This window comes from Protobothrops mucrosquamatus, unplaced genomic scaffold, assembly GCF_001527695.2.
Source record: "Protobothrops mucrosquamatus isolate PMUCROS unplaced genomic scaffold, P.Mucros_1.0 scaffold532, whole genome shotgun sequence".
Classification (NCBI taxonomy): Eukaryota; Metazoa; Chordata; class Lepidosauria; order Squamata; family Viperidae; genus Protobothrops; species Protobothrops mucrosquamatus.
The window spans coordinates 228,559-255,207 of record NW_015386839.1 but is presented as its reverse complement, the minus strand read 5'-3'; the positions used below and the strand labels follow the sequence as shown (position 1 = coordinate 255,207).

The 26,649-nt window shown below is 36.2% G+C and overlaps 1 protein-coding gene across 1 annotated transcript in view; it reads left to right on the top strand.

The window, feature by feature from the left end:
• CACNA1C (calcium voltage-gated channel subunit alpha1 C) overlaps positions 1-26,649 on the top strand; it is a 182,976-nt gene that overhangs the window by 95,810 nt on the left and 60,517 nt on the right. The window contains exons 19-24 of the mRNA XM_015816939.1: positions 757-864; positions 5,114-5,166; positions 5,271-5,417; positions 5,787-5,988; positions 6,770-6,928; positions 8,402-8,512. Coding sequence (XP_015672425.1) covers positions 757-864; positions 5,114-5,166; positions 5,271-5,417; positions 5,787-5,988; positions 6,770-6,928; positions 8,402-8,512 — 780 coding nt within the window. The remainder of the gene's footprint in view (positions 1-756; positions 865-5,113; positions 5,167-5,270; positions 5,418-5,786; positions 5,989-6,769; positions 6,929-8,401; positions 8,513-26,649) is intronic.

The window sequence follows — 26,649 nt, the reverse complement described above, 5'->3', positions numbered from 1 at the left end:
TTAACAGTGAGTGATTTTTTTTTCTGTCTTCAAGGTAATAGTGCCCACAAGTGTACAATTCTATTTATCTTGCTATATATAAATGATTGTCATTCATTTTTATGGCAAAAGATCCTGTCTTTTTTTTTTCTGTGATAATATTGGACTGGGCAGAGCCTTGGGAACTGGTATTAAATTATTTGACTTGGGCAGGAAATTTATTTGTGTTACAATGATCTATATTTGTATTTATTTATCAAATTTCTACACCACCCATCTCACTTAAGTGACTCTGGATGGTTTACAAACAATGTGAAAGGCAATTCTGAGCAAAGTATAGCATATGCCTGGGTATGCTACATGATGCTACAGATTTTCTCTAATACTGCCCCATTCAAAAATGTGCAGTGCAGCTTAAGGGTGGCCATTTGTTATCTAAACAAAGGTAACATACCCATTTAAGTTATAGATTCTCTTCCCCCAAAAATCACTGCTTTAGGAGATTCTGTTGTTTAGCCTTTTCACTGTGGATACAAATGATAAAAAGCTGATAAAGCTTTTAGAAAGTGAACAGTCTATTATGAAACATTTATGACTTAATGATGCTCTTGCTCCTTTCTGATTACAAAATCACAGTCTAAATAGCCTGTGGATTTTTGCCTGCTAAGTGGTACTGCACAGAGGTATAAGATGCCTAAGTGACAAGAATATTAGTACTTAAAACAACTCAAAAGTGGAAAAATACAACTTGTTTTTATTTCTGATTTTTATTTGCAGCATGTGGTTCAATGCGTATTTGTAGCTATACGAACCATAGGGAATATTGTGATCGTGACCACTTTGTTGCAGTTCATGTTTGCCTGCATTGGAGTTCAGTTGTTCAAGGTAAGTGTTACGGGACTTGTTCCTCGCTTTTTCATTGAAAGTTGAAAAAACGACAATCCAATAGAAATGTTTGGAAGAGTTTGGGAGAAAAAGAAAAGAAAAACTGCCTGGCGCTCTACATTTTCTAGAACGATCATCACAAAACATTAAAGTAACTGACTTGCTTAATTTGAGAGAGCTACTGGGCACTTTAGTTCATAATATACATTAAGACAGGGGTAGTCAACCTTGGCTCTTTTATGATTTGTGGACTTCAACTCCCAGAATTCCTGAGCCAGCTAAGCTGGCTCAGGAATTCTGGGAATTGAAGCCCACGAGTCATAAAAGAGCCAAGGTTGACTACCCCTGCATTAAGGGAGTAACTAATGGTGTTTAACCTTTGAACTAGTATGTTCAATGTCAATGTAGTTCTCTGCAAAAGTAGTCCCAAATACTACTTGTATGTGATTTGGGGCTTTGTGTCACATTTGATGATAATTTAAGGGAAGATTTTATGTTTGCAGCTGGATGGATGTGGGGAACCTTCTCTGAATTTTGTTGAATAGTGAAGATGAGCAGAATCAGCCCAGCTGTTCTCTCAATGCATTCAGTGCACAGATGAATGAACATTTCCTGAAGCTAGGGATAATTCCAGAAGCTGGAAAGTCCACCATATGGATCTCATCAACCTACATAGTTAATCAGGTGTACACACAGGGCAGATATTAATATTGTGGCTGTTATTGAAAGTAATTGGAATATGGGTTTGCAAAAAGTGGAAGCTTTTACTAGCAGTGAGCTGCCTTCAGTGTATTTTCTATCTGAAAACTACTTTTGCAGCATCAGCAATAATGATACACGTGAAGTATGAAAACCTAGAACGTTTCAATTTGCTTCGTAAGATCTTAGATTAAGAATTCTTCGTTTCATTATATGAATAATAATTCATGTAATACTGTATAGTGTTACAGTGTACTCCAGTTTCCCTAACATAGAGAATTTCTATGACTTATCTGTTTCTTCCAAAGTCTCCTTTGTTTAATGTTCTAATACAAATATACCATTTTATACTAAGTCAATGATATTGTTCCTTAGGGTGCAATATATGATTTTTATCCTTACTATAATCATAATTACAGGTAGTCCTTGACTTGCAATGATTCATTTAGTGATCAGTCGAAGTTACAGTGGCACTGTAAAAAGTTTTCACACTTAACGACCGTTGCAGCATCCCCATGTCATGTGATCAAAATTCAGGCACTTGACAACTGGCATGTATTTAAGATAGCTGCACTGTCTGGGGTCATGTGATCACCATTTCTCACCTTCCCAGCCAGAGTTGGGATTTATAAGCCAAAGAAATTAAGCATATAAAATATGAAAAAGCAAAGAAAATTTAGCTAAATTTAATTTACATAAAAACCATTAAAGTATCTGCATCTTTTCACACCCTTTTATCATTGCAAACACTGTCTTTTGCTATTTAAGCTTTTAATCTTGTTCTTTTTGAGGATCACATCAGCTCCTTCAAATCACAACTTTCTTAGACTTCATACCCATTCGGATAAAGGGGAAATCCTCGGTATATTTATATAACGCACATGTCAAATCAAGTTGACATTTTGGTGGATTTGCATATCTGAAATAATTTGTAAAATGGCTGGAAACCTATTTTGTTGATGACTAATCTTACTTCGATTCAGACTTCTGTTAAAATCATATGCTTAATCATTAAAAATAACTTTTTAATAGAAGTAACTGTATGATAAAATACGTATTCCTTTTTTTTAAGTTTTATTAATTTTTAAGAATTACAATTTTAGAGCTTAGTAAACAACATGTTGTCCGGGTTCACATATTTAACATTGACTTCTTCAATATAAATCCATTCAGTACTGCACAATCCAATATTTTTTCCCTGATCCTCCTTTCTTCCCCATATTTTTTCATTTTCCCCTCATTAAACAATTCTTGGTACTATTGATGTATACAAAGTTAGATATAAACATCTTCATCATATTTTACTAATCTTATACAAATAACAATAATATCAATTCATAAATCAATATCCTGTTTTTCGTGCTCTTGTTAAAGTTTGATTTCCCATCAATATTAAAAGTATCTTTGTCAGTTATGATTTTCTCAATATTAATTACATTTATATAGCTAAACATTTTATTCATACCAATCCTCCTTTTATTTTCATATTTCCCATATCCAAAGAAGAAAAATAAAAATGCTATTTTAATTCTAAATCATATTTTTCATTATAAAGGACTAATTATATCTAAAGGTCATCTGTTTTTTTAATCATATTCAAACAAATATTGGAACATATGATGCCCCCTCTAATAAGTCAAATCTTCTATTTTTTAAATCTAACTTGCTTGCTCTCTTTGCCAAGTAGCTTTCCAAGCCAAGGCAATTAAATCGCCCAGGAATTCTCTTTTTATTTTTATGAAAATTGCTTGGCATGAGGAACACAATTTAGGTAGGGTATTTTTTGGGGGGAATTCCGCCCATTTATGTTCCTTAAGCAACTCCCACCTTCTCCCTCAATTTCTCCCCTTATCTTTTGTCTCCGAAAATTATATTTCCCCTGACAGCTCTATGTTCCATTCCCCAAAATCATCTTCCTGGTCATCAAGTGCATCTTGCAGATTTAAAGGGTAAAGGGTCTTTTGCATTTTCATTGTTATTTTATTTGTGTATGGTAGTTTATATTTCCCTTCTTTCATCTCTTCCATCTCCTCTAGATCTATTTCCTCTGCTTCATCTTCTGATCTCTGGTTTATTTGTTCATACTTTGTAGTCGTTGTCTGGGAACTTTCTAGTTGTAGATTGAATTTGGAGATTTGCTCATTTATATTATCTAAATTATTTTTAGTCTCATTATGGTTTCTTTTTATGTCTTCTTTGTATGCAACAATTGTTTGGTGAATTAGTTGTAGCATAGACTATATTTCCTTCTGAAAGGTGTTTGTTTTTTCTTGAGGCATCTTTCCTGGAGATACTCTAATATCAACAGTCTCAGTAAAAGTAAAACAAAGTTTCCTCTAGCTTTCTGGTCTTTATATATAGCCTTTATAATCCAGTAGATTCCAAAATACAGGTCCGGTCCCAAAAACAATATTTTATAGTGATCCTTTGTCTCAGGCATCCAAAAAATGTCAATCAGGCAAGGTTGTAATCCACAATGTTCAAAGTGTTTCTCCAGTGATCTAAGTCAACTTTTTTGTGCTTTATTAACTTTACATAATTGTCCTCTTTAATTGATGAACACCGTGCAGAATTAACAATTCCTAGATATTTTAGTTTAATTACCTAATTTTCCCCAAGATTTTCTTTTTGTGTATTAGTCATATTTTTTGCTATGATCTTTTGTTTCTATTTATTTTCAAGCTTGCCGAATCTCCATACTCCTCCAATATTTCAAATAGCTTCTGACTTGATTGCACTCTTAAGACAAAGGATTGATTTCTTTCTCACCTCAATGTTTTGTTTTGTTTTTGTTTTTTCCAAAGAGAAAATCTTAACAATTATCTCAGTTCTCGAATTTATCAAAACTGCAGCTTTATGTTACTTTTACTTCAGTATTGTATATTTCTGTCCCCTTTAAAATTAAAACACCGCTTCCGTTCACATTTGGAGGTCTTTAGCTTCATGGGAGCCTTTCCCAGGAAATTCAGTTGTAAAATAGTAAAGAAAGGATCAATATTCTTACCCAGTTCCAAACATGCTGTTTACGATGTGCTAATTGGTGCTTTTGTTCTTCGGTTGTCAGCAGCTAATGGCTGGCCACAGGAATGTAGCCAGTCTTTCCCCTGCCGGTTTGGAGGGTTTTCTCAGATTGAACGAAAAGACCGCCATCTCTTCGTGATCAGCGAGATACCCCTCCTCTTCATCGCCTCTTTGGGGCAACTTTAGGCCCTTTTTAGGGCAGGGCAAAATTGGGAGCAGAAGGCTAAGCCCTGCCTTCCTGCATCTGTTCCGCCATGACGCAAAACCAGAAGTCCGATAAAATACTTATTCCTATCGCAGTTTGACTCTTAACTGTGTTGTATGTGTGTGGCCTTGAATGAAATCTTATAGGCCAAGATCCATACAAAATGCAGTAAGGCTGGCAATATAATTCAAGCTGATAAAACTTTAAACAACAATAGATGAAGAGAGGACAAAGCACATTTTTTTCTTCGTGAGGCAGTAATGAAAGCATAACTCTGTATTCTGCTCTATAATTAAATTATTCTTCTCTTTCATCCTTCTCCAGGGCAAACTGTACAGCTGCACTGATAGCTCCAAACAAACAGAAGCAGAATGCAAGTGAGTTCATGATCGTCTGACCTCTCTTCCATGTCAACCGCCGTCAGGGAATTTTCTTTTGTGTCTATTTCCCCCAATTCTCCTTACTTTCCTTCTCCTCATAGGGGCAATTTTATCACTTACAAGGATGGAGAGGTGTCTCAACCAATTATTCTGTCCCGAAACTGGGAGAATAGCAAATTTGATTTTGACAATGTCCTCGCCGCTATGATGGCCCTTTTCACTGTTTCAACCTTTGAAGGCTGGCCAGAGTGAGTATATAAGGCAATATTTCTTCATATTTTATGGATCCAAAATAAGTTGCCTTTTTCAGTGTTTAAATGGACATATTAAACCTGACTCGTCAGTCAGTACTTCAGTGTGTTATCACTCTGTGTGTTTCAATAGTTCTTTAGAAAATACTGTTTTATTTCATTTTACTGTCTCATTTCTGACATAGTCACAAGACTGAATATCTGGAAATCTGGAAACTTTCAAATGGCACATTCAGAAGGCTGTTTTCTTGTGCTTTCAGCTGAGCTCCACAGTATGCTCAGAAAGGATCTCTAAAGAAGCCTGCCAATTAGGTTATCTGAAAGTATTTACTTTCTATTTCCTTCCCCCCCCCCCTTTGTTTCCAGACTGCTGTATCGATCTATTGATTCCCATATGGAAGATGTGGGGCCCATCTATAACCACAGGGTGGAGATCTCAATTTTCTTCATTATTTATATCATCATCATTGCTTTCTTCATGATGAACATCTTTGTTGGTTTCGTCATTGTCACGTTTCAAGAGCAAGGAGAACAGGAATATAAGAACTGTGAGCTTGACAAGAACCAGGTAATTCCATGATGTGGCTCTTAAAATCCTGCAAGATACAATTCAAATATCCAACTAAATATTTGTTATTACAACGTAAGGTGAGGGTGGTAGGCCTGCTGAAAAACATTTACCCACCCATGCACTATTAGAATATTTCATTATCTTCATCGAAAAATAAAAGAAAGATACAGGGCTAGTCATGATAAAACAAGCATCACAATGGAAGCTCCTCTCCTGTTATATGTGCATTATGACATTGCTTGTATAATAATGTAAATTACATCATGAAATAAAACCATTGGATTCTGCAGAGACCTCTTGGAAGATAGCAAGTCTGTGTTCCTGTTGCAATGATATATTTTGGAGCCTTCATGTCGTATTTTGATAAACATTAACAGACCAGTACTACTGAGATCAGTGGTTTATTCCAAAGTAAATAATTACAATATTGCAATATACAAGGTTATTAGGTTTAATAAGTTTTTAAGACTGCAACGTGTAGAATTTCCAGTCATCAAAGATCATATTGGATGGAATTCTCAAAATTACATGAACTTTCATGAGGTACAATTGCTCTACCAGCTGTTTCTCACAAAATGGTCTATACTAGACAAAATTTTGGGCCCAAAACAATGGGTCGGTCATTAAGACTTACAAGACTTACCATTAGAAAATGATTTTTCCTAAAGCAAGAATTTTTATAATAAATATTTCTGACCAAGCTAAACAATCATATACTTGTAGAATTTATTTTTCTTGTTACAGATGGATCATCTAACCTACTGCTTTCTCTTAATAGCGTCAATGTGTAGAATATGCTCTGAAGGCCCGGCCCCTGCGAAGATATATCCCCAAAAACCAGTACCAATATAAAGTGTGGTATGTGGTGAACTCCACCTATTTTGAATACCTGATGTTCGTCCTCATCTTGCTGAACACCATCTGCCTGGCCATGCAAGTAAGTGGGAAGTTAGAAAATACCAGGACTGTGCAGAGCTTCAGAAATAATTTAAATAATTTAAAACAAATGTATCTTCACCTGGCTAACTACTGCGGCTGCCATGTCATTTCAGGAAATGCATTGTTTGCTTTAAACAGCTGAAGTCAAATGCAATGTCTTTATCCCATGTATTCTGAAACACTTTTTGGGAATAGAATTCAGTGCAGTATACAGCCCAAGAAAGTCTTACAATATCATAGATAATATTGAATTCATAGCAATATTCATGATCTAGAAATTGCACAGTTCCTGTAGTTTCTTTAATTACCAAGGGAAAAGAAGTACATTATTAAAACCAAGAATTTTCTACTGTGAGAGAACTAAAATTATCTGAAAGTATGAATTTGTCCCATTCTACAAAAGCAGATTAAATTGTATCAACTGCATACCTTTTTTTAAAGCAAGTGTATTTCCTAAGTACAACATACGGAAACTATAAAAATGTTAATTTTTTTATTTAAATTGTGTATATATACATACACATACACACATATACTCACATTTTTTTACAATAATTGTAAAGTGAGTCACTATGTTGTAAGCAAATCATGGGGTCATTAATAGAATCACATGGTTGTTAAATGAATCCAGTATATCCAGGGGCCATTTTTTGCCATTTTTCAGTCAGAAAACAACAGCAAAAAAAGTTACAAATCACAGTAACATGACCACAGAATGTGACAACCAATGGTAAATGCGAGCTGGTTGCCAAATGCCTGAAAAGCAATCATGTGATGGGGGAAGCAGCAGTCATAACTTTGAGGACAGCTCACAAGTATAACACAGCCTGTCCATTACAGTCATATGTTGTGATAGTCATAAAACGGGTTGGTCATATAACCAACCTCTTTTTGTTTTTTGTGGCAGTCATTAAGCAAACCCAACGGTCATAAAGTGAATGCTATAGCTATTAAGCGAACTAATAGTTAGCTATGCATGTGTTTTGCTAAAAACCAGAAGTAAAACCATCATGAAATGTAGTCATGTGACCACAACACACTGCAAATGGCCATAAATGTTGCCGAGTGCCCAAAGTTTGGGCACATGGCTGTGAATGAAGCCTAACTGTTGCAACTACAGACCCATTTTTTAGGTCCGCCATAACTTTGAATGGTCACTAAGCAGCCAATTGTAAGTCAAACACTGCCCACTCTGAGGATATGGCCTTTTTTAAAAATTAGATATAGATTAAAGTCACATTATCATATTTCAACTGGATAACCCATAATATTGTGTTAGAAAACTATGTTCTCCATATCACAGCTGGTTTTGAAATGAAATACATTTTTAATGGTTAATTCATTAAATTATAAAGAAATCGGTAGGAAAAAAGTGGAGTAGAAGAGGGAAGAGAGAACTGGTAAAAGGAGAAAACAATCCACTTTTCACAATGCAAATTGAAATAATTAATTGGTGGGGATTTAATTTCAGCACTATGGTCAAAGTATCCTCTTCAAACAAGCAATGAACATCCTCAACATGCTGTTCACTGGCCTTTTCACCGTTGAGATGGTTCTGAAGTTAATTGCCTTCAAACCCAAGGTATGTTGTCGATCAAAGTTTCACTCTGTGCATCTATGGGTCAAAAAGCAGACTGGAGGAGATAAAAAGGTAATAAAGTCAGTTTTATCTCCCATACTCCTCCACAATCTAAAGGAAATGGTCTTGAGCAGTTGTTGCCTAGTCTGGAATCTCAATCTGTGCTTGGAATAGCCTTCCAAATTAACTACTAATTTGAGGGCATAACTAGGATATTTGCTCCTGGGGCTGAAAAATGATCTCTGAACGCAGCCTTTTCATCTCCTTTTGAAAAGCAAAGTTAAAGAAGACTGCTGTGATGTAAGCAGAGCACTTGACCAAAGAGACAAGAGTCAGGAAGTTGCAACAGGAAGGATATATGTTTCAAAAAAGAGGGTTGGAATAAAAAGATAAAAGAGTAACAGCTGTGATAGGATGGTGGAGAAGGAAAAAGTGGCAACTTCTCCCATAAAGAGGAGGCAGGAAGAAAAGAGGACGTTTTCATTAAGTACGATGTTAGGTTTATTGATGAAGTTGGGAAAGGAAAGCGAGGGAAAGTTTTCTATTTATTCAGCAATGCTGGGAGTCCAGGCCGCACCAGAGAAGGCTGGTGGCTGAAGGGATGAAACCTAACCTGCTTGGCCAAAAATAGGGCCCAGTGGAGATGGGACGCCTGAGGAAAAAGCAAGAATATTCTTCGCTTAGCCATTAGCAATAAGACATTGAGAAGGTTGCCTGGAAAAACTGCTCAGTGGGTACAGCATCTAACCTCCAGCCCCGCCCCCCTATATTTCTAAACTTGCCCCCAAAATGCCTGACTTGGAGGCCGCAACTGAGTCAGTAAGGAAAATGGTCTTGCTTTGTCTACTCCCTGTATCCTCCTTATCCTCCAGAACACAGAGGAAACAAAGCAGTATACAATAGCTGAGTAGGAGAGAAACGTTCCCTCCAACAATCTCATCACAAACTCCTAGAAGTACATATTCAACTGGAACCAGTACCTAGCCTTAAAAAAAAGCTGCATTGCTAAAATAAATAAAACATTGTGGTAATTATTTTGTGAATTGTAGCCACAATAATTCCCCATGGTCCACATGTATCCATGAGCCCAAAAGATTGAAAAGCAGCCCCTAATATACAGGATGTACTAAAAAAAAAAACCCAGGCAATTTATTATATACATTACATTAAATGTTTGAATTGGTTGCCATTTTCTTGTAAATACTTCCTTAGTCATCTGACACATGACCTTTGAACACTTCTAAATACTATAACATTTCTCTGGGGAAAAAAGTAATATTCTGATTGGCTTGGGAGCCTGACTATTGATACACCCTGTATGTCTTTCATTGCTTTTAATTCATAATGAGACAGACTTTGAAGCAGAAGGCTAGTATAAAATAAGTATAAACTCACACAGTTTAAATGGTCTTCTAACAATGGTCGCACAAACAGTCCTTGTTTAGTGACCACAACTGGAACCAGCAACTGGGTCATTAAATAAAGTGATTGCTAAGTGAAATTATGACTGTACTTATTATCTTCCTTCAGCTTTCCTTTGCTTCATAGACGTCCGATGGTTCTAAATGTGGGGACTGGTCACAAAGTTCCTTTTTCATCACTGCCATAACTGTAAACAGTCGCTAAATGAGGCAGTTGCTAAACAAGGACTACATGTAACATGAAATGTTGCAAAATATAAAAAGTGAATTTTCTATAGGTTATTTGTATAATGCTTTTTAACACATAAGTGTTTAAAAGTGCTATGCAGTGGTAATTAGTCCACTTCCCAAACACTTTTGTGACTCATTTTCTAGTCTATTTTACATCTGCAGCATAAGATAAAAATATCCTTAAACTTGTAAGTAAAAGCTAGTTGAGTCCCATTGAATTTCTACTAATAGTTATTTTAGCTTTGTTGTGCCAGGCAAGGGTTTTTAGACAGCATGAACTTTAAGATAATTCATTGCATAAATAGTACTTTCAAATTACAGAGCCTATATATATGTGTGTGTGTATATACACACACACAATCACACACATGTCTCCGAACTGTCTGTAACTAAACCCTCCCTCCCCAAAAAAATCTTGAAAATCTCAGTTTTCAGCAGTTTTAGAAAAGACAAATTTGATTTAAATATAAAAACTATTGAAAATAAAACTCCCATTGTAACTTCCATATAATGGGATAATATGTCCATATCTAGAACTCTATGTGCAGCTGTTCATTTAAAAAAATATAAAGTTGGAAAAAATGCAGACAAGGACAAGCAGAATTATCAGGAAGTTTGAAAACCTAATCTACAAGCAAAATCCAGAATATTTGGAACGCTCTAATTTGGAAAAATGGTAATTGAAGAGAGACAGGATTAAAATGTATAAAATTGTTGATGGCATGGAGAACAGGGAAGAATTTATCTTCCATTTTTAAAACACTATAGGAGAAACATCAGTCCATGAAACTAGCTGGAAAGAGATTTAGAATGAAGGAAAGCACTTCTTCACACAGCACATAAGCAACCTATGGAATTACGTGAGAAGACATTGTGACAGCTACTAACTTGGATGGCTTTAAAAGTGGACTGGATAAATGGATGGAGAGCAAGTTTTGCAAGGGCAATTTGCTCAAAGTTGGAGCCAGCATGGCTCCAGATATCACTTGCAATAAACAGTGGTAGGAATGGGATACTGTCTCCATCTGCTTAGAAGTGCAAAGGGTATCTGTTTGGCCATAATGAAACAAAATGCTGGACCAAGCTGGACCTTGGCTTGATCTAGGACAGGGGTATCAAACTGCCGGCCCACGAGCCAGACGTGTCATCCGGAAGCTGCGCCCACCCCATTGCCAGCAATGGCAAAACCGTCCTGATACGTTGCGCGATGTCACTTGACGTTGCGAGTTTGACATGTCTGATCTATTCTTATATTTTTAAGTCTGTTCTTATGTTCAGTATTTTCTACAAAGCAAAGCTGCTCTTTCTAGCTATTTTGTTCAATGGCAGTAAGAGTAAAGTGATGCATATTACATCAATGACTATTCTAATAAGCCAGTTGCCAAGCATCCGAATGTAAATCATGTGACCATGGGGATGCTGCAACAGTCGTAAGTGTGAAAACTGGTCATAAGTCACTTTTTTCAGTGTTGTTGTAACTTTGAACGGTCACTAAATGAATGGTTGTAAGACAAGGACTACCTACACTACACCAAGATTTAGTTATTCCTCGCCAAACTAAATATTAATGCCACAATGCATAGGAAGACATTATACAGGTAGTCCTCAACTTAAAACCACAATTTCTGTTGCTAAGTGAGACATTTGTGTAGTGAGTTTTGCCCCATTTTATGATCTTTCTTCCCACAGTTCTTAAGTGAATCACTGCAGTGGTTAAGTTAGTAACATGGTTATAAAGTGAATCTGGCTTCCCCATTGACTTTGCATGTCAAAAGGTCACAAAAGCTGATCACATGACTTCAGGACACTGCAATTGTCATAAATATGAGCCAATTGCCAGGCATTCAAATGTTAATAACATGACCGTGGGAGTGCTGCAATGGTCATAATTGCGAAAAACACTTTTTTCAGGGCCATTGTAACTTTGAATGGTCACTAAATGAATGGTTGTAAGTCAAGGACTACTGCAATTCCATCCCATCTGTTTATAGTTTATTGGATGCTTAACTGTTCCAATGAATTTTTATCTGCGATTTCATTAAACAAGAACTCCCATTGTCACCAGATGAAGCTTCCATTTCAAGAAACATTGCAATAAGAAGAGACTTTAGCTTTGAAACATCCACAGAGCATGAACAGATTAAACTCTCCTCCCACTTCCCACAGTGGCAATGGTAACAAAAAAAGGGCAAGCAAGCTTCAGGATTGTAAGATCCATCTTACATTTTATTAGAAAATGTGCATCTCTTTCCTGAAATACAGTTTGAATTAAAGGATTCTGAGCCCAGAAGTGTTTCAAAAATCAGAATTGAACTGAGGATTCTTTCATTCTCTTTTTCTCTCACTCACGCACACACACACACAAAACACACTCCTGCCTTACTCTCAGGTAGCCTAAACCCCATTCTCTTTTAATTAGCAGTATAATTATGGAAATAAGAAAGAAGCAAAAGGCATTATTCTATTATTACCATAGTTAAATAACTAAAATACTTGTCCATATACTAAAAATACCTTAGGATTTACCTAATTCCAACTTACATGCTGTTTGCCCAATTTAAAACCACTCTTACATGTAAATATAAGACTTTTTTAATTCAGTGTACTATATATTCAGAGAAAGGCTGGCAGTTCTGAATATTTGAAAACAATGCTGCCACTGTTAATAAATAGATAGGATGTCTACATGTCATATCCTATTCTTTCAGTTTAAAAGTTTAGTTTGCTTACTGGGTATTCAATTCAATTTATTACAGCCAAAGGCCACACATAGCTTACTGGGTATTAAAAGTGTCAGCTGGATCAGATACTGCCACACCATACTATAAAACCACAGATCATTGCAGATCAAATGACATCACAGGGTATCACATCTACAGTTCCAACTGTTTTACAAGTTTCTGATAGGCAACAGTACTGAAATATGTTCCCTGTAAATAAACTACAGAAGACTAAATTCCTGCTAAGTAAGAGGACTCAGTGGATCATTAAGAAAAGAAGGTTGAACATCTACCAGGACAAGTTCAGTGCTGCCTACAATGGTTTGTTTTTTGAGCTCATGGACAGTGTTTTACTAATTGTTTTTTTCAAAATCCAATTTAAAAACTGGCTTCTTTAATCCAAACTATTCAACTGTCTACAAGAAGTACTAATATTTTCTTGAGGTCACTTTCAAAAAGTGGCTGTATCCCTCACTTTGTCTACAACTATGTCACACAAGGGTAGATGATCCTCAGAGAGTTTTGTTACCCTTAACCTTTTTCCTTTTAGCTGTTCTTATTATTACCCCCTGCATGGTCGGTCCAGTGACCATTATATCTCTGCACTTGAGTTGAGACTATGAAAAAACAAACCAGGGCTTCATGTAATCTGCCATCTTCTTGATGCATCTTTTCCGACTGACATGAAAGTGCTTTCTGTCATTTCACAGGTAGCGTTCTCTACTCTATCATTACACAACCGTTGAAAGAAATTATGCTGTTTACAAAGCAATAAATTAACTTTGCAAAGCTCCAACCTGAAAAGCTCTCTTTTGCATCATGGATCCATTTTTTTTATTCTTCTCTGTCATGATCAATGCGTTGATGGTGGGCGAGAAAGGGCATCACAAGGGCATCAAGTTCCAATGGAAATTACATGTTTCAGAGTTTAGCTTCCATATCAGGAAACTCTCACTCTTCTTAATCTTACAGTCCTGAAAAAAAGTCAGTGGGTTCAGTTAATGACTGCATGATTCACTTAACAATTGCAGTGATTTAATAACTGTGGCAAAAAAGTGATAAAATCAACTCACTTAACAACTGCCTTCCTTAGCAATGGAAATTCTGGTCCCAATTGTGATCATAAGTCCAGGAATACCTATATCTCCACTTCCTCTTCTTGAAAATCTCCAGGCTCATTACCATGGAATAGTGGCTCCTTCCACAGTTCTTGTGAAGGGCAAATCCATACTAGAGAATCACAGAAGTACTATCTGAAGCCAATCTTCTGCTTTCATCAGCTTTATTCTTTGGATCCCAAGGCACTTTCTAATGCAGCTTTTGGGTGTATTGTATTATACTCTATTCCAGTGATGGCGAACCTTTTAGAGACTTAGTGCCCAAAAACCACCCCCCGCCCCCGCTCTGCCTCCCGTCCTGCCTATTCCGCCCCCTACCCCGCCCGTCTGTAGGGCCATGCACCACCTCCATGGCCCGCCGCAGCAGATCACCCAGGCAGCCCTGCAGCACCGTAGCAGCCACGCCCTCCGCCCATACCCCGCAGCATCATCTGCACGCTATGGGGTGTGAGGGCGAAGTCTTGTCTGTGCTGCCTGGCTATGTCCTTGGCTGTGCTCCTCTGTGCAGGCCTCACCCGGGGGCGACTCTCCTCCAGGGGGCTGCTGGTGAGGAGGGGGCTGTGGTGGGAGGCAGGGCTGGGGCGACGGTGCGCGTGCCCACAGAGAGGGCTCCGAGTGCCGCCTCTGGCACATGTGTCATAGGTTTGCCACCACTGCTCTATTCTGTAGTAATGAGTCAAATTTATCTCTGATAAGTTTAGCTTGCCAGTTACCCATATCTGTGATGCAGAGAGACCATGAAGCTGGATAGTTGCTTTCCTTTTTCTTACTCTTTGATAGTCTGCATCCGCATAACCTATCCTGCTTCCCATGGCAGTCTCATTGTTCTGCATTGCCCACAAGGTTAGCAGAGCAGCAAATCAAGGAACAGCAGGATTCTTTAATGGATGCACAGTGACAGTGTCGAAGCCTGCCAAAATCTTACACTTAGAAGATTCCAGCCCAAAAAACTTCATGTCTATGAAAATAAAGATACCCACCCTTTTAATACCCTTCTTTTTGGATATAGAAAATGGTATTTATTAATTGTTTCTGTTGATTCTGGCGGTCAGTTTAAAAGTTATCATTTGTACGTATCTGAGCTCATTATCACAGTGCTTTAAAATATCCAGCTGAGACCCTAAAAATACAGTATTACATGGAGAAAGTGAAAAAATAAATTAAATGTCATAAAAAGGAGTAAATAAAATAATAGAAATAAGAAATCTGAATTTGTAATGTATCGCAGTTGCGACTTGAGCCTGCTTAACACCCCTAGTTGGGGGGCTGCAAGGCAAAAGAGATTATATAAAAAAGGTAGAACTGCAGTATAGCAGTCAAAATGCCAAGGTGCAATCAATCAGACTATATCAATCAGACTATATATATATATATATATATATATATATATATATATATATATGCATTTTAGATATATAAACAATTTTATATATGAGGAATAGAGGTAAGTTAGCATCTTTAAAGGAAAAAAAGTATTGTTAAATATACAGAATGAAATAGAAAGTTTGCTAGACAGAAGAATGAAAGCTGGGGTAAATGAAAGTTATAATAAAGGAAGACAGAAAGACAACAATATAAATGGCATTACAGAACCCATGAAAATGGAAATGTTACAAATATGCTTTGTAACTTTGAAGTGGGCTTAGCAATAGGACTGTTCTTTGAAGGAAATTATTCAGGAAACATATGAAGCACCTTTTGTCAAGCCCTTAAAACAGTCACATCTTTCCCCAGTCTTATATGCAGGCACAGCCAGCAATAGGAACAGGAGCTAGAAAAAGATATATTCCATGAATTCCAGTGGGCCTCTTTCAGAGGATTTACAAAATCCCAATAAGCAATTTGTAAAAAATATAGGCAGATTTTTCTGTTCCTTTTCTAATGACCTTACAAAATTTCATTTGCCTTTTCACAGCAGCCATAATTCAACCAGGTTTCATTAATACTTCCACTTTTATACCTAAGCAGATGTGCTTTTCTTTGGTAAGGAAAATCTAGCAATGGGTTTTGGGTAATGTAAGTTATTCAGTTAGTCTTGTTGAATATTCCTCAATATTGGTTGGCTGTAGAGTTTAGATACTAAAATTGTTATACTGTAAAGCTTCGTTTGGAATAAATAGCAAGGAATTGTCATTCAGGCAGTATATTAAAAACTTATTTCCTATAGTCATTGAACTTTGGATCTATATGTTTGGCTTGCACATACTACACATAGCTTGATGCTGCTAGACTGCACTTTCACTCTACCTGGACAGACCTCACAGTGATCTAATTGCGATGTACACATGAGACGTGTATATCCAAAGCTGGACCACTATCAGAACTTGCTCTCACTTTGCTACAAATGCATTAAAAAGAACAAAACCTTGAGTAAGTTCTGAGAGTATTCCAGCTTCCCCTACATAGTCCCAGTGACTTGTATATGCACAGGTAGATGGCTACAAGAACTCACTCCTCCTCTGCCTGGAAAAGCTGTCTGCTCACTTGTCTAAGCAGAGGAGCAACAAGATTTAACAGCACTCCAGATATATATCTGGAGACACCAAAATGATTAGAGGCTGAAACAAACTCATTGATTTGGGGGGTTCACCGCACTATGGTGTTTAAGAACCCCTGTGCTACAGATCTGTGTGCAACTTGGGGGTCTTTCCTGATGCTCAGCTTCTGCCTGAGACGCAAGTGGCAGCTGTGGTCAGGGAAGGCCTTTGCATAGCTCAGGTTGAACCCTTTCCTAGACCAAGAGGCCCTCCTCATAGTCATTCATGCCTCATGATTGGGCTACTGCAATGGATGTTCATCTGGCTGTCCTTGGAAGTCACCAAGAAACTACAGCTGTTCCAGAATGCAGTGCCCCTATGCCTGCTATGTGAGCCCTACAGATTTCTATGTACAATTCAAGATGGTGGTTATCACCTATAAAGGCCTACAATGACATAAAGCCTAGGACTAGGTACTTGAGAGACCCTTTGGAACAGCATCCTTCTGGAGATCTGCATGCCTCACCCTAGCCTGCCTTTGAAAACCTGGGTAGAATGATTGGGCAGGTCCCTTTTAATATTAGATGGAATAAAGTTAGGTTGTAACCTTCAGTGATTTCCCTCTAGTTATGTTTTATGCTTTGTATTGTTTTCTTTCTGTTTTTAGTCTGTAAAGCCACCAGAGTGGGAGACAGTTGAGAAATGTGATATTATTTTTGAAATCATTTTTTTTCTAATTTATCAATATAATTTTAAAATACAGGTAGTTCTCAACTTACAACCATTTGTTTAGAGGCAGTCTGAAGTTACAACAGCAATGAAAAAAATGACTTATGGCCAGTCCTCTCATTTATGACTGTCACAACATCGCCTTGGCCATGTGATCAAAATTCAGATCCTTGGCAATTGGTGTGTATTTACAACAGTGGTGGCATCAGATCACCATTTGCATCCTTCCCAACCAGCTTCTGACAAAAGTCAATAGGAGAAGCCAAATTCATGATTCACTTAACAACTGCAGTGATTTGCTTAACAACTTTGGCAAAAAAAAGAAAATACCGTAGGCACGACTCACTTAACAATTCCCTTGTCTAGCAACAGAAATTCTGATTTCAATTGTGGTCACAAATTAAGGACTACCTTTATAGTTTCAGCCTCTAATATATAAATAGTATATATTCTATCCACACTACCTTAAAAGTAGAAGAGACTATCAAAGTTGAAATTATAAATTAAACAAATGCATCTTGTGATATCAACAAATGTAATAACCATCCCACTATCTCACCTTCTAAGTCACTAATAAAAATGTTTAAGAGTAACCTTCCTTTGTCTCCCTCCCCCCATTTCTAAAATTATTTTGATTATTGGAGAATACCAGACTACCACATGTAGTGGTACTTCACTAGATACTTTTTATGGTGAATAAAGGCTCCTTCTCATCATCTGTTGTCCTCCTGGTACTAATGCTCTTGGAATTGAACTTATATATTTTTTCCAAAGAATTTTTACAACTAATTGTTGATTAAAGTTAGGCAAGGATTTGGACTTGAGGCTTCATCAATATAATCAGCCATACCAGTACTCTTGTTTTATTATAATACGTTTACAATATTTTAAGGGACCCAAGAAAAGTAGTATCAGAACTGAAGTACTGGATAGGAATAAATAACTGTTCCATGTGGAATTGTAGTTCTATATCATGGTGAAAAAATTAGACTGTTTTTTTTTCCTGGAAAAATAAAAAAAAATGCCTTTAGAAAAAGGGAAAAATATGCTTTGAGATTTCAAAGATGGGGGTTTGTGTCTTTTCCTTACTAAATAGTGAATTGAATATTGTAGAGCATTTTTCATTTCCTGAGTCATCCCTTCATAAGGTAGTCAAATTGCAGTAGTTGCCTTTAAAAAAAAAACCCTGTAAGATGGAAACTAATAAATATTGTTTATAGAGACTGTGCTTTTCTAGCAATCTGTTATGATCCCCAGGTAGCTTTAGCTTTCAAGATTTTTTTCTCCTTTCTTCCATTTGGCCATGCTAATTTCATATCTATTGCCATGGCTAAATTGTTTTGTGACTTTAATAAAGCATGCATTATCTTTGCTTGATATCAGTTGCTGTTGAAACTTAGTAATATTCCATAGAACTCATGTATTTGATTTAGGCTGATGAGTCAGAATGTGCGAAATGATAGTAAAGAAGTGACTACTTGCTGTTTTTTAACCAGGATCCAAGGGATTCAAATCTGCTTCATTGAGTAATAATGCTTATTCTCTTGACAATAAGGGGCAGTGAGGTATGGATAGAATTAGGATTTCTCTCTGTAGTCCCTCTTTATTTGTTATTCTGTTTGCTCTTTCTTTAGGAGGTTGCTAATCTCAAGATTTTCTTTTTCACCTTCGTTCCCTAGTTATTCAGACATGGAGTGTTCTCCCCTTGAATCTCTTCTGATAGGATGTAGCTAGCCAGGTGCTAGGCTGACCTGCTTAGGTTGTGAATTTCATGTAAACAAAATCTCCTTCTAGTTCTAGCTAGACAACCTACCTCAATAGTCTTTGCACTAAGTGAATTTCATTTTTCAGGAAGGCATTTTTCAGAACACAAAGAACTTCCTCCAAATAGGATTATAAGACCAGCAAGAAAAAGTAAAACAAATCCCATAAAAGACGAAGAAATTGTGAACCATTCTGTGCATCTAAAGACTAGGAAGGAAAGCAGCAATTTTCTTCCTGAGACAGTCTGTATAAAAGCTGAAAGGATCAGACTTCTCTGGTCAAATTGACCAAGAGTTTGCATACATGCTAAAAGAGGAAAGACTCCTGGATAGAGGAAAGTATTAAAGAACATAGGATGCATCACAAATGATATAGTTGGTAATCAATGACTGTACTTTCAATGTAATTTAGAACTAGTTGAGGGTATCAAGGAATCTTTCTCACCTTTATGATGAAAAATTCACCATTTCAAAAGAACATCTCTATACTACAAGAGGCTAAGAGATGAAAACCTGCATTTGCATATGAATAAAATGCTTGAAGTAGTCAAGCAATTTGAGAGGCAAGACCTGAAAATCTAAGGTGAAATACTAATTGCTTTACTTCTAAATTCTTAACCTAAGAAATGGTAGTTTCTTTGTTAGAAATGAAAGATGTGGGGCAGATCTTTATAATAACTGACTTTGAATTCTATAATTCTGAAAAAGTGCAAGTATCTCTGAAGAATCATACAGCTAGGTTTAGACAAACAGCAGTCTAGCTCATCTTATGCCACGCACCCCAAGAAAGACAAGCCAAAACCACCAACCTATATATATTCCAAAGAGAATGGAATCAATCCACAACAGTGAAAGAAAGGCAAAAGACAGAGTGTAAAGTAATAAAATTCAGAAGAGATTAGACTTGTCTTTCTCCATCACACAGGATGGCTACATATCAATTGTTCATCACGGTGTTTCTCAACCTTGGCCACTTTAAGTGGTGGAGACTTCAACTGGCTGGGGAGTTCTGGGAGATGAAGTCAATACTGCTTAAAGTGGTCAAGGTTGAAAAACACTGATCTAATATATGGAAAAAGGGACATTCTCAGTGGAGGAAGCCTAATGAGATTCTCATGCACAGGAAGCAAAAAGGACACAAATTTAACAATACAAGGTGACCACTACATCTCAGATCAATTTAACTTCCTGTCAATGAAGCATATGACTCTGGATATGAAGTAGAGTTTAAAAGAAACCAAAACTATATAACCCAATATGATGAATTAGTTATGAAATATATTCTTTAATAATATGAACTTTTTGATGTGGATTTTGAAGACAATAAAGCTAGAATAACAACACAGCATCTATATAAATGTCTGGCACAGAAGCTGGGGACATAAATTGGAGAATTTAGTTAAATGCCTGAAAATATGACGTGTAAATAAAATTAAATTAAATAAATAAAATAAATCAATTATAGCAATCCTGCTATTGGATCAGAACAAGATATAGGACCATTTTTTCCAAAAGAAGAACTAAAGAAACAAAGGAACTCCCAGAGTTTATTCGCCACAATATTTGTGGGTCAGTGCAAATTTACTAGGTGGAAAATTATATATTGTCTTCTGTAGATGACTATTCAGTATTTATTGACCAAACAAGAAGACTCAAGAATTAGAGAAATTCTAAGAAATATGGCTTAGGAGAAAGTCTCAGGTACTGTGCAAAGATAATATGAGATTATATAAAGCAGTGCAACAGAAAACATAGAATAAAATGACAAATTGCCCTCTCTAAGCAGTTTACAGAATCAGCATATTGCCCCCAAAATCTGGGTCCTCATTTTACCACCTCAGAAGGATGGAAGGCTGAGTCAACCTTGACCGGTGAGACTCAAACTGCCAAACTGCTGGCAATTGGCAATCAGCAGAATTAGCCTGCAATACTGCATTCTAACCACTGTGTCACCACAGCAAAGAAGAAAAACTCAGATTAAAATGATGAGATACATGCTGCAGTGTGTAATATTGGGAAGAAGCAATCAACACATCTGCCGTTGCGAATTAGGTTCCCAAGCAAAACCATAAATGCAATCCCTTGTTCACTGCATTTTGACATGGAAAGAAGCCCAGTCTAGGGTACATGATAGGTTAAGATTTAGGCTTGAATGTCAGAAGAAAAGAGGATCAAATTAAATTTGTAGATGTATGACAGAAATCATGGTTGGATATTCAAAATACTGCAAGGTATACAAAATCCTAGAATCTGTTTTATACCTGTCAAGATGCATAATGTTACTGATTTTGATGAGGAGAAAAATAAAATGTGGAGGTTTCAGAACATGTTCCCCACATCTAGTTAAACAGTGAGCCAAAACTGCAGGCTTCAAAGAAAATCGTTATCACAAGCTGGTATGGCAGAGCAGGTAGGGGAAAACAAGATGTCACAGATCAGAAGACCAGAGAGATCCAAGAAAGGCACTCCACTCCAAAGGCTTTCCTATGTTGTTCAAAGAAGGAGGTAACAGAACCCTGCTCATTGAAAGACATCAAGAAAATGCCAGTCACCGAGCCAAAAAAGGGAAAGGCTGTGTAACAGAATCTCTTCACAATAATGACACATGAAAACTTGTCAAGACACCCATAGCAAATGAGTCTTCAAAGCCAATGCAACACAGAAGGGGAAAGGCAGTACCATAAGATCCAACTAGTGTGTAAACAATACACAAGTATGTTGAGGATTTATGATAAAACTTTTGCACCACTAATCAAATATATTTCTATAAAGTAACAGAATTCATTGACCCTGGGAATAAAAATGGAAGTTTTCAAAACATTGCAGACCAAGAATAGAGGGATATTTTTGTTCTGTTAAGTGATCTGCACTCTCCCTATTAATTCAGACCTGGATTAGAAAGATTAAAAATGATAGGAAGGCTCCACCTTTACATTTTTATTAATAACTGGAGCCCAAGATACATAGTGGCTAGAATCAAATCCAATTACCACAGCAACAGCAACAACTACTGCTTCCAATTAAAAAGAAATTCTGACGTAAAGATGAATTGCATAGGATAAACTGTTCAACTAACTTATTTAAGGAATAACAAAAATGTACCAAATTTAAATATTTTAGTTGAGGTGTTTAACATTCCAAAATTAAACTATTAAACATTAAATAAAATGCAAATGAAGTAAAATGAAATAAAATATAAATTTAACTATTAACACTGCAGAATATCAACAAAAAAAGAGAATGTATATTTTTAGAACTATTTAGAACTAATTTTTAGAATAAGGAAATTGATTGACAAGTATCTCAGACTTTTGATTACATTAGTCTGCTATCAAAAATGGGAAGCATAGTTTGATTGAGAAAGATCAGCTTAAAGAATATAAGAATAGCTTGACTGGATCATGTCAAGGCCCATCTTAGTCCAACATTCTGTTTGTCACAGTGGCCAACCAGACTCTACAACCTGTTCACTCTCCCCATCATCCTGATGCATACAAGACAGCGGTTTTCACCTACTCATGGTAGGAGAGAAAAACTATCTTGATCAAGATAACGGGTTGAGAAGAAAAACTTTAAATCCAATTCCTATTGAAATAGTCCTAATGAAAATAGTCATTTCAACTGCTAATTGCACTGCAGTTTGTTCTTACTAGTCAATTGCTGATCAATTGGACAATGGGATCAGTGAGAGAAGGATCAAAATAAGATGGAGGTGGCAGCATCACGATTAAAGCACCATCCTTTTTTACATACGTCAACTGCTGTTTTGACCCTACCCTCTCCTGTGGAGACTACTGAACTGGAAGTGGGGAAGAAGGGCTTTATTGTGGCACTGTGAACTGCAGCCAAAACAGAGACAGACTTATTGATTAATGCTACTGATTTTCAAATGGGCTGTAGAGATGCGAAGGATTCCTTGGTATTTAGCCAACAAAGGGATGCTGAAGGATGTTAGATGAGAGCTTCTTTAACAGGTTTTATTGTCTGCTAACATAAGCAACATGCAGGCATGGCTCATGGGTTCCTGTGGCTATCTGGACAGGTTCATGAAATAGTTCATGAATAAATATGGGACTAGAACAAATATGAGGAATTTGCACTCCTCTCTACTTCATTCTCTCCATCCAGCATGAAAGACCAAGGAAACCTTGAGTCTATGAAGGATAAGCTGACAGTAGGCAAGGAAACCAAGGGCTGGTTTGACAGGTGCACTCTGAACGCCCTCTGCTTTTTTTCCTTGCACAAATGAGATTCCATACCATCCACCTACTGTGTACATTTGATGGTTGTTTTCATATTTAATTGATTGTGGTTATTTATTTATTTTGCTAGAAAAAATACTGTATTCAACCAAGTGAAGCCAAACTATTATTTGTGAGGAAAAAAAAATATCTAGCCTCCTATCCTCTTGAGTTAAAAAAATTTCAGGGCATTCTGTAACATAAAGAAATTCCCACTTGAGATCTGGGAACTCTTCTGGAGTTTTAAACAGAATGATAACCTAACTCTACCTTTGACAGAAAGCAAGAGGACTTCCATTGGGTGGGAGATTAACTGTTTCACTCTAACCATTTCAGTTGCAAAAATAAACAATGCTATCAATTTGTTTTTCCTTAAACCCTCCCTAGCTTTTCTCTTGGGAGTAAAAGAAACTCACAACAAATTTTCTGATGGGAAAATGCCTCCTCCTTCGTAGACGGAGGAGTCCTTGCTTCAATAAAGCTGTTCCCTTTCTAAAGCTCTTATGCAAAGATAAACCACATGGCCTAGGAAAGAGTTTCAGACACTTGGTTTTCAGTATGTCTTGATGGCTGTTGACAGCAATTTGTCATCTACAAAATCAAACAAACTTACTTAAAAAGAAATTTCCTTTAAAGAACATTTTTCAACAGATAAAATAATAAAGAAATAGAAGAGTAGACTAGAGTAGAGAGTAAAGAATTGTAAGAGTTTTGCAAAATATAGAGGGCTGTTATTTACTTGATTTATAGTGATTATAAAAATAGTATCCCAACACAGGCTTAGCCATTTTTTTTAAAAAAAAATCCAGACTTTCTGGAAATGTAGGTGGAGAACTGAGCTCAGGACTGGTCATACCAGGATTTGGCAACATGAACCACCAGGGCTCCATGTAGGCTTTAAATCCCATTTGGGGATTCTTCAAAGCTACTATTCAATATAGTTGCTAAAACTAACATAGTTTCTAGCCACTTTGAAGTGAGAAATGTTAAAACAAAATAAAGTAAGCCCTAAAAGAAATTTAGTCAGCATTAAAAAATAAAACAAAAAAACCCTCCCCAAACTCAAAGGAAATTCATTTGAAAAACCTGGTTCCACTCAAACCCTTGTCATTAAAAGTTTGCCTGCCCCTATACCTAAACGTTCCTACTTTCAATCAAAAGTAAATTAGAATATTTTTAATTATTTCAGCTTGTTCATGTTTAATGATGTCTCTCAAACTACACAATGGTATGTAGTAAAAAAAAGGTGAAGCTAAAAGACACAAATCTTTACAATATTATTTGGTTGTTCCTATATAAACGCAGGATACTGTAGTTCTGTGATAGATGTCTCTTGCATAAGAAATGCTGGTTTGAGAAAATAGTTAAGTTCTGCAAAATGAACCTTGTTCTTTCCTGAGTTTTAAGCCTATATGACAATGGAGCAGAACTTTAGTGTAGTGGATTCCTTTAAAATCTCATGCATTTATTTTACTAAATGACTGAGCAAAAATACTGTTGGTAATCTTAGTTGGTAAAGCTAGAAAATCTGACAAATCCCCTTGAAATCACAAGATCTGCTTTATTCTAAATTTGGTTAGCTTTTAGTTATCCTTTTTTATTATAAAGCTTTGTTTTGTAAAATAATAATACCCTAATAATGACTGAAGGCAAACAAAGCTTATCTCCCTAGCCAACAGCCAAGAACTCAGAAGATTAAAAAGCATAATGTGGATGGTCATGAATTCTAAAATATTCACTGGGAATAGACTCACTCTGTCACACCATACTAAAGTTATTTTAAAAATTCTTCTTCCTTTATCTAAAAATAAATAGTTTATATTTGGTACAACAGTGGTGATTTTTTTCTTGCCAATCACTGTATGATAAGCCTGATCCAGCATTAATAGCTTGATAAATATACAAATATTTTCCCTAGCAGTTGATTACTTATCTAATTTCTTTAAAACCAGTATATCAATAAATTAATTAGACTGTATTACAATCAGGTCCAAGGCTAGTAAAATTTATTCCTATGAGGAACTTTGTGGTTTATTGATTACACTAGTGCACCTGTGGCAGTATTAATTTCAGGTTTTGTTTTGGGGCAGAAGAAAGACATCATTTAATAAATAATTTAGTATTTGTATATTACCAAAATGTACACAATAACAACTGTAGCTACAGTAGACTATTTTGTGTTTTATTGGGTGCAGTTTATAAAATACAATATTACAAAACTTTTGACAGGACGTTTTAGTGAGTCACAAAATGAATGCGTGCCAGAAACAATGAACATTCTGGTGTGCTTTATTATCTTTTCCTGCCTGTAAAAAAATTGCAGTTGATAATTACAGTTGGTACAGCTTTTATCTTTATTGAGAGATAAACTAGATAGATCTGTCATGCCTATTGCTAATTACAAGTAGCAAGAACTGAGACAGAAGGAGTAGGGAATCCAGATTGAGGCAAAGACATGAGGGAAGTGGTAGTTAAACCTTCATCTCTCTGTAGTCCCAGCTGAAATTACATGTCCATTGAATCTGCTATTCACAGTGGGAGCTTTTTACTTACATAGCATAACTAGGAAAGAGAATTAACTGTTTTAATCTGAATTTGGATTCTTGACACTGCAATGGGTATTTGATTTTAAAATAAAATAAAACATTTATTTTAAATCACATTTAATTTAGCCCTTAAGAATCATTTGACATATGCTAGAAAGAGTATACTTTCTGTATACTCTTTCTGTATACTAAACTATACTTTCTGTTCATAGTTTAGCGTCCAAAAATGTGGCTATCCACTCTGATTTCATTGAAACAAGTTTGGTTGAGTTTCCAAAACTTTCATCTGTTCAGAGGACATGAATATTTGTATGCATTGAATGTTTGTATTATGTTATTACTCAAAAATCTCTGTGCCTTTTAATCTCCATTTTTTTTCCGTGCCCTTGAGATAAATGTCTAATTCCATATTTATTTCAGGTTGATCTAGTTCCTAGAGATGCTGGAGACCATCGGCACTAATTTTAACATTTTACTCTAAATTTATAGGGAGAATATTGAATGATTTATCTTGAATGATGTATCTCCTACTGATGCTTTCTTCCATTCCCAATGCACTCAGTTCTCTTTTAATGGGATAACAAATGGAAAATTAACCTTCCATAATTAAAATGTTGAATTCAAACTAGCCTATGTTTCAAGGTTTGCCTGGAAATTTTCCTTATGTATGTTTCAAAAATGCATTTTACTTCTTTCTAACTTCACCCTCTCTTTTACTTTCTCCCCACAAAACTCTCTTAACAGTTCCTCCAACTGTTGAGGAGTAAAAATCAGAAAGTTTTCAATCCAGGGAGGTTTAGTTGGATTGCATATCCAACTACACGACCTTAATCAGAATTTAGCCTAGCTATGAATTCTGCTTTCCTCTTAACATTTTTAAACCTGGTTTTTCCA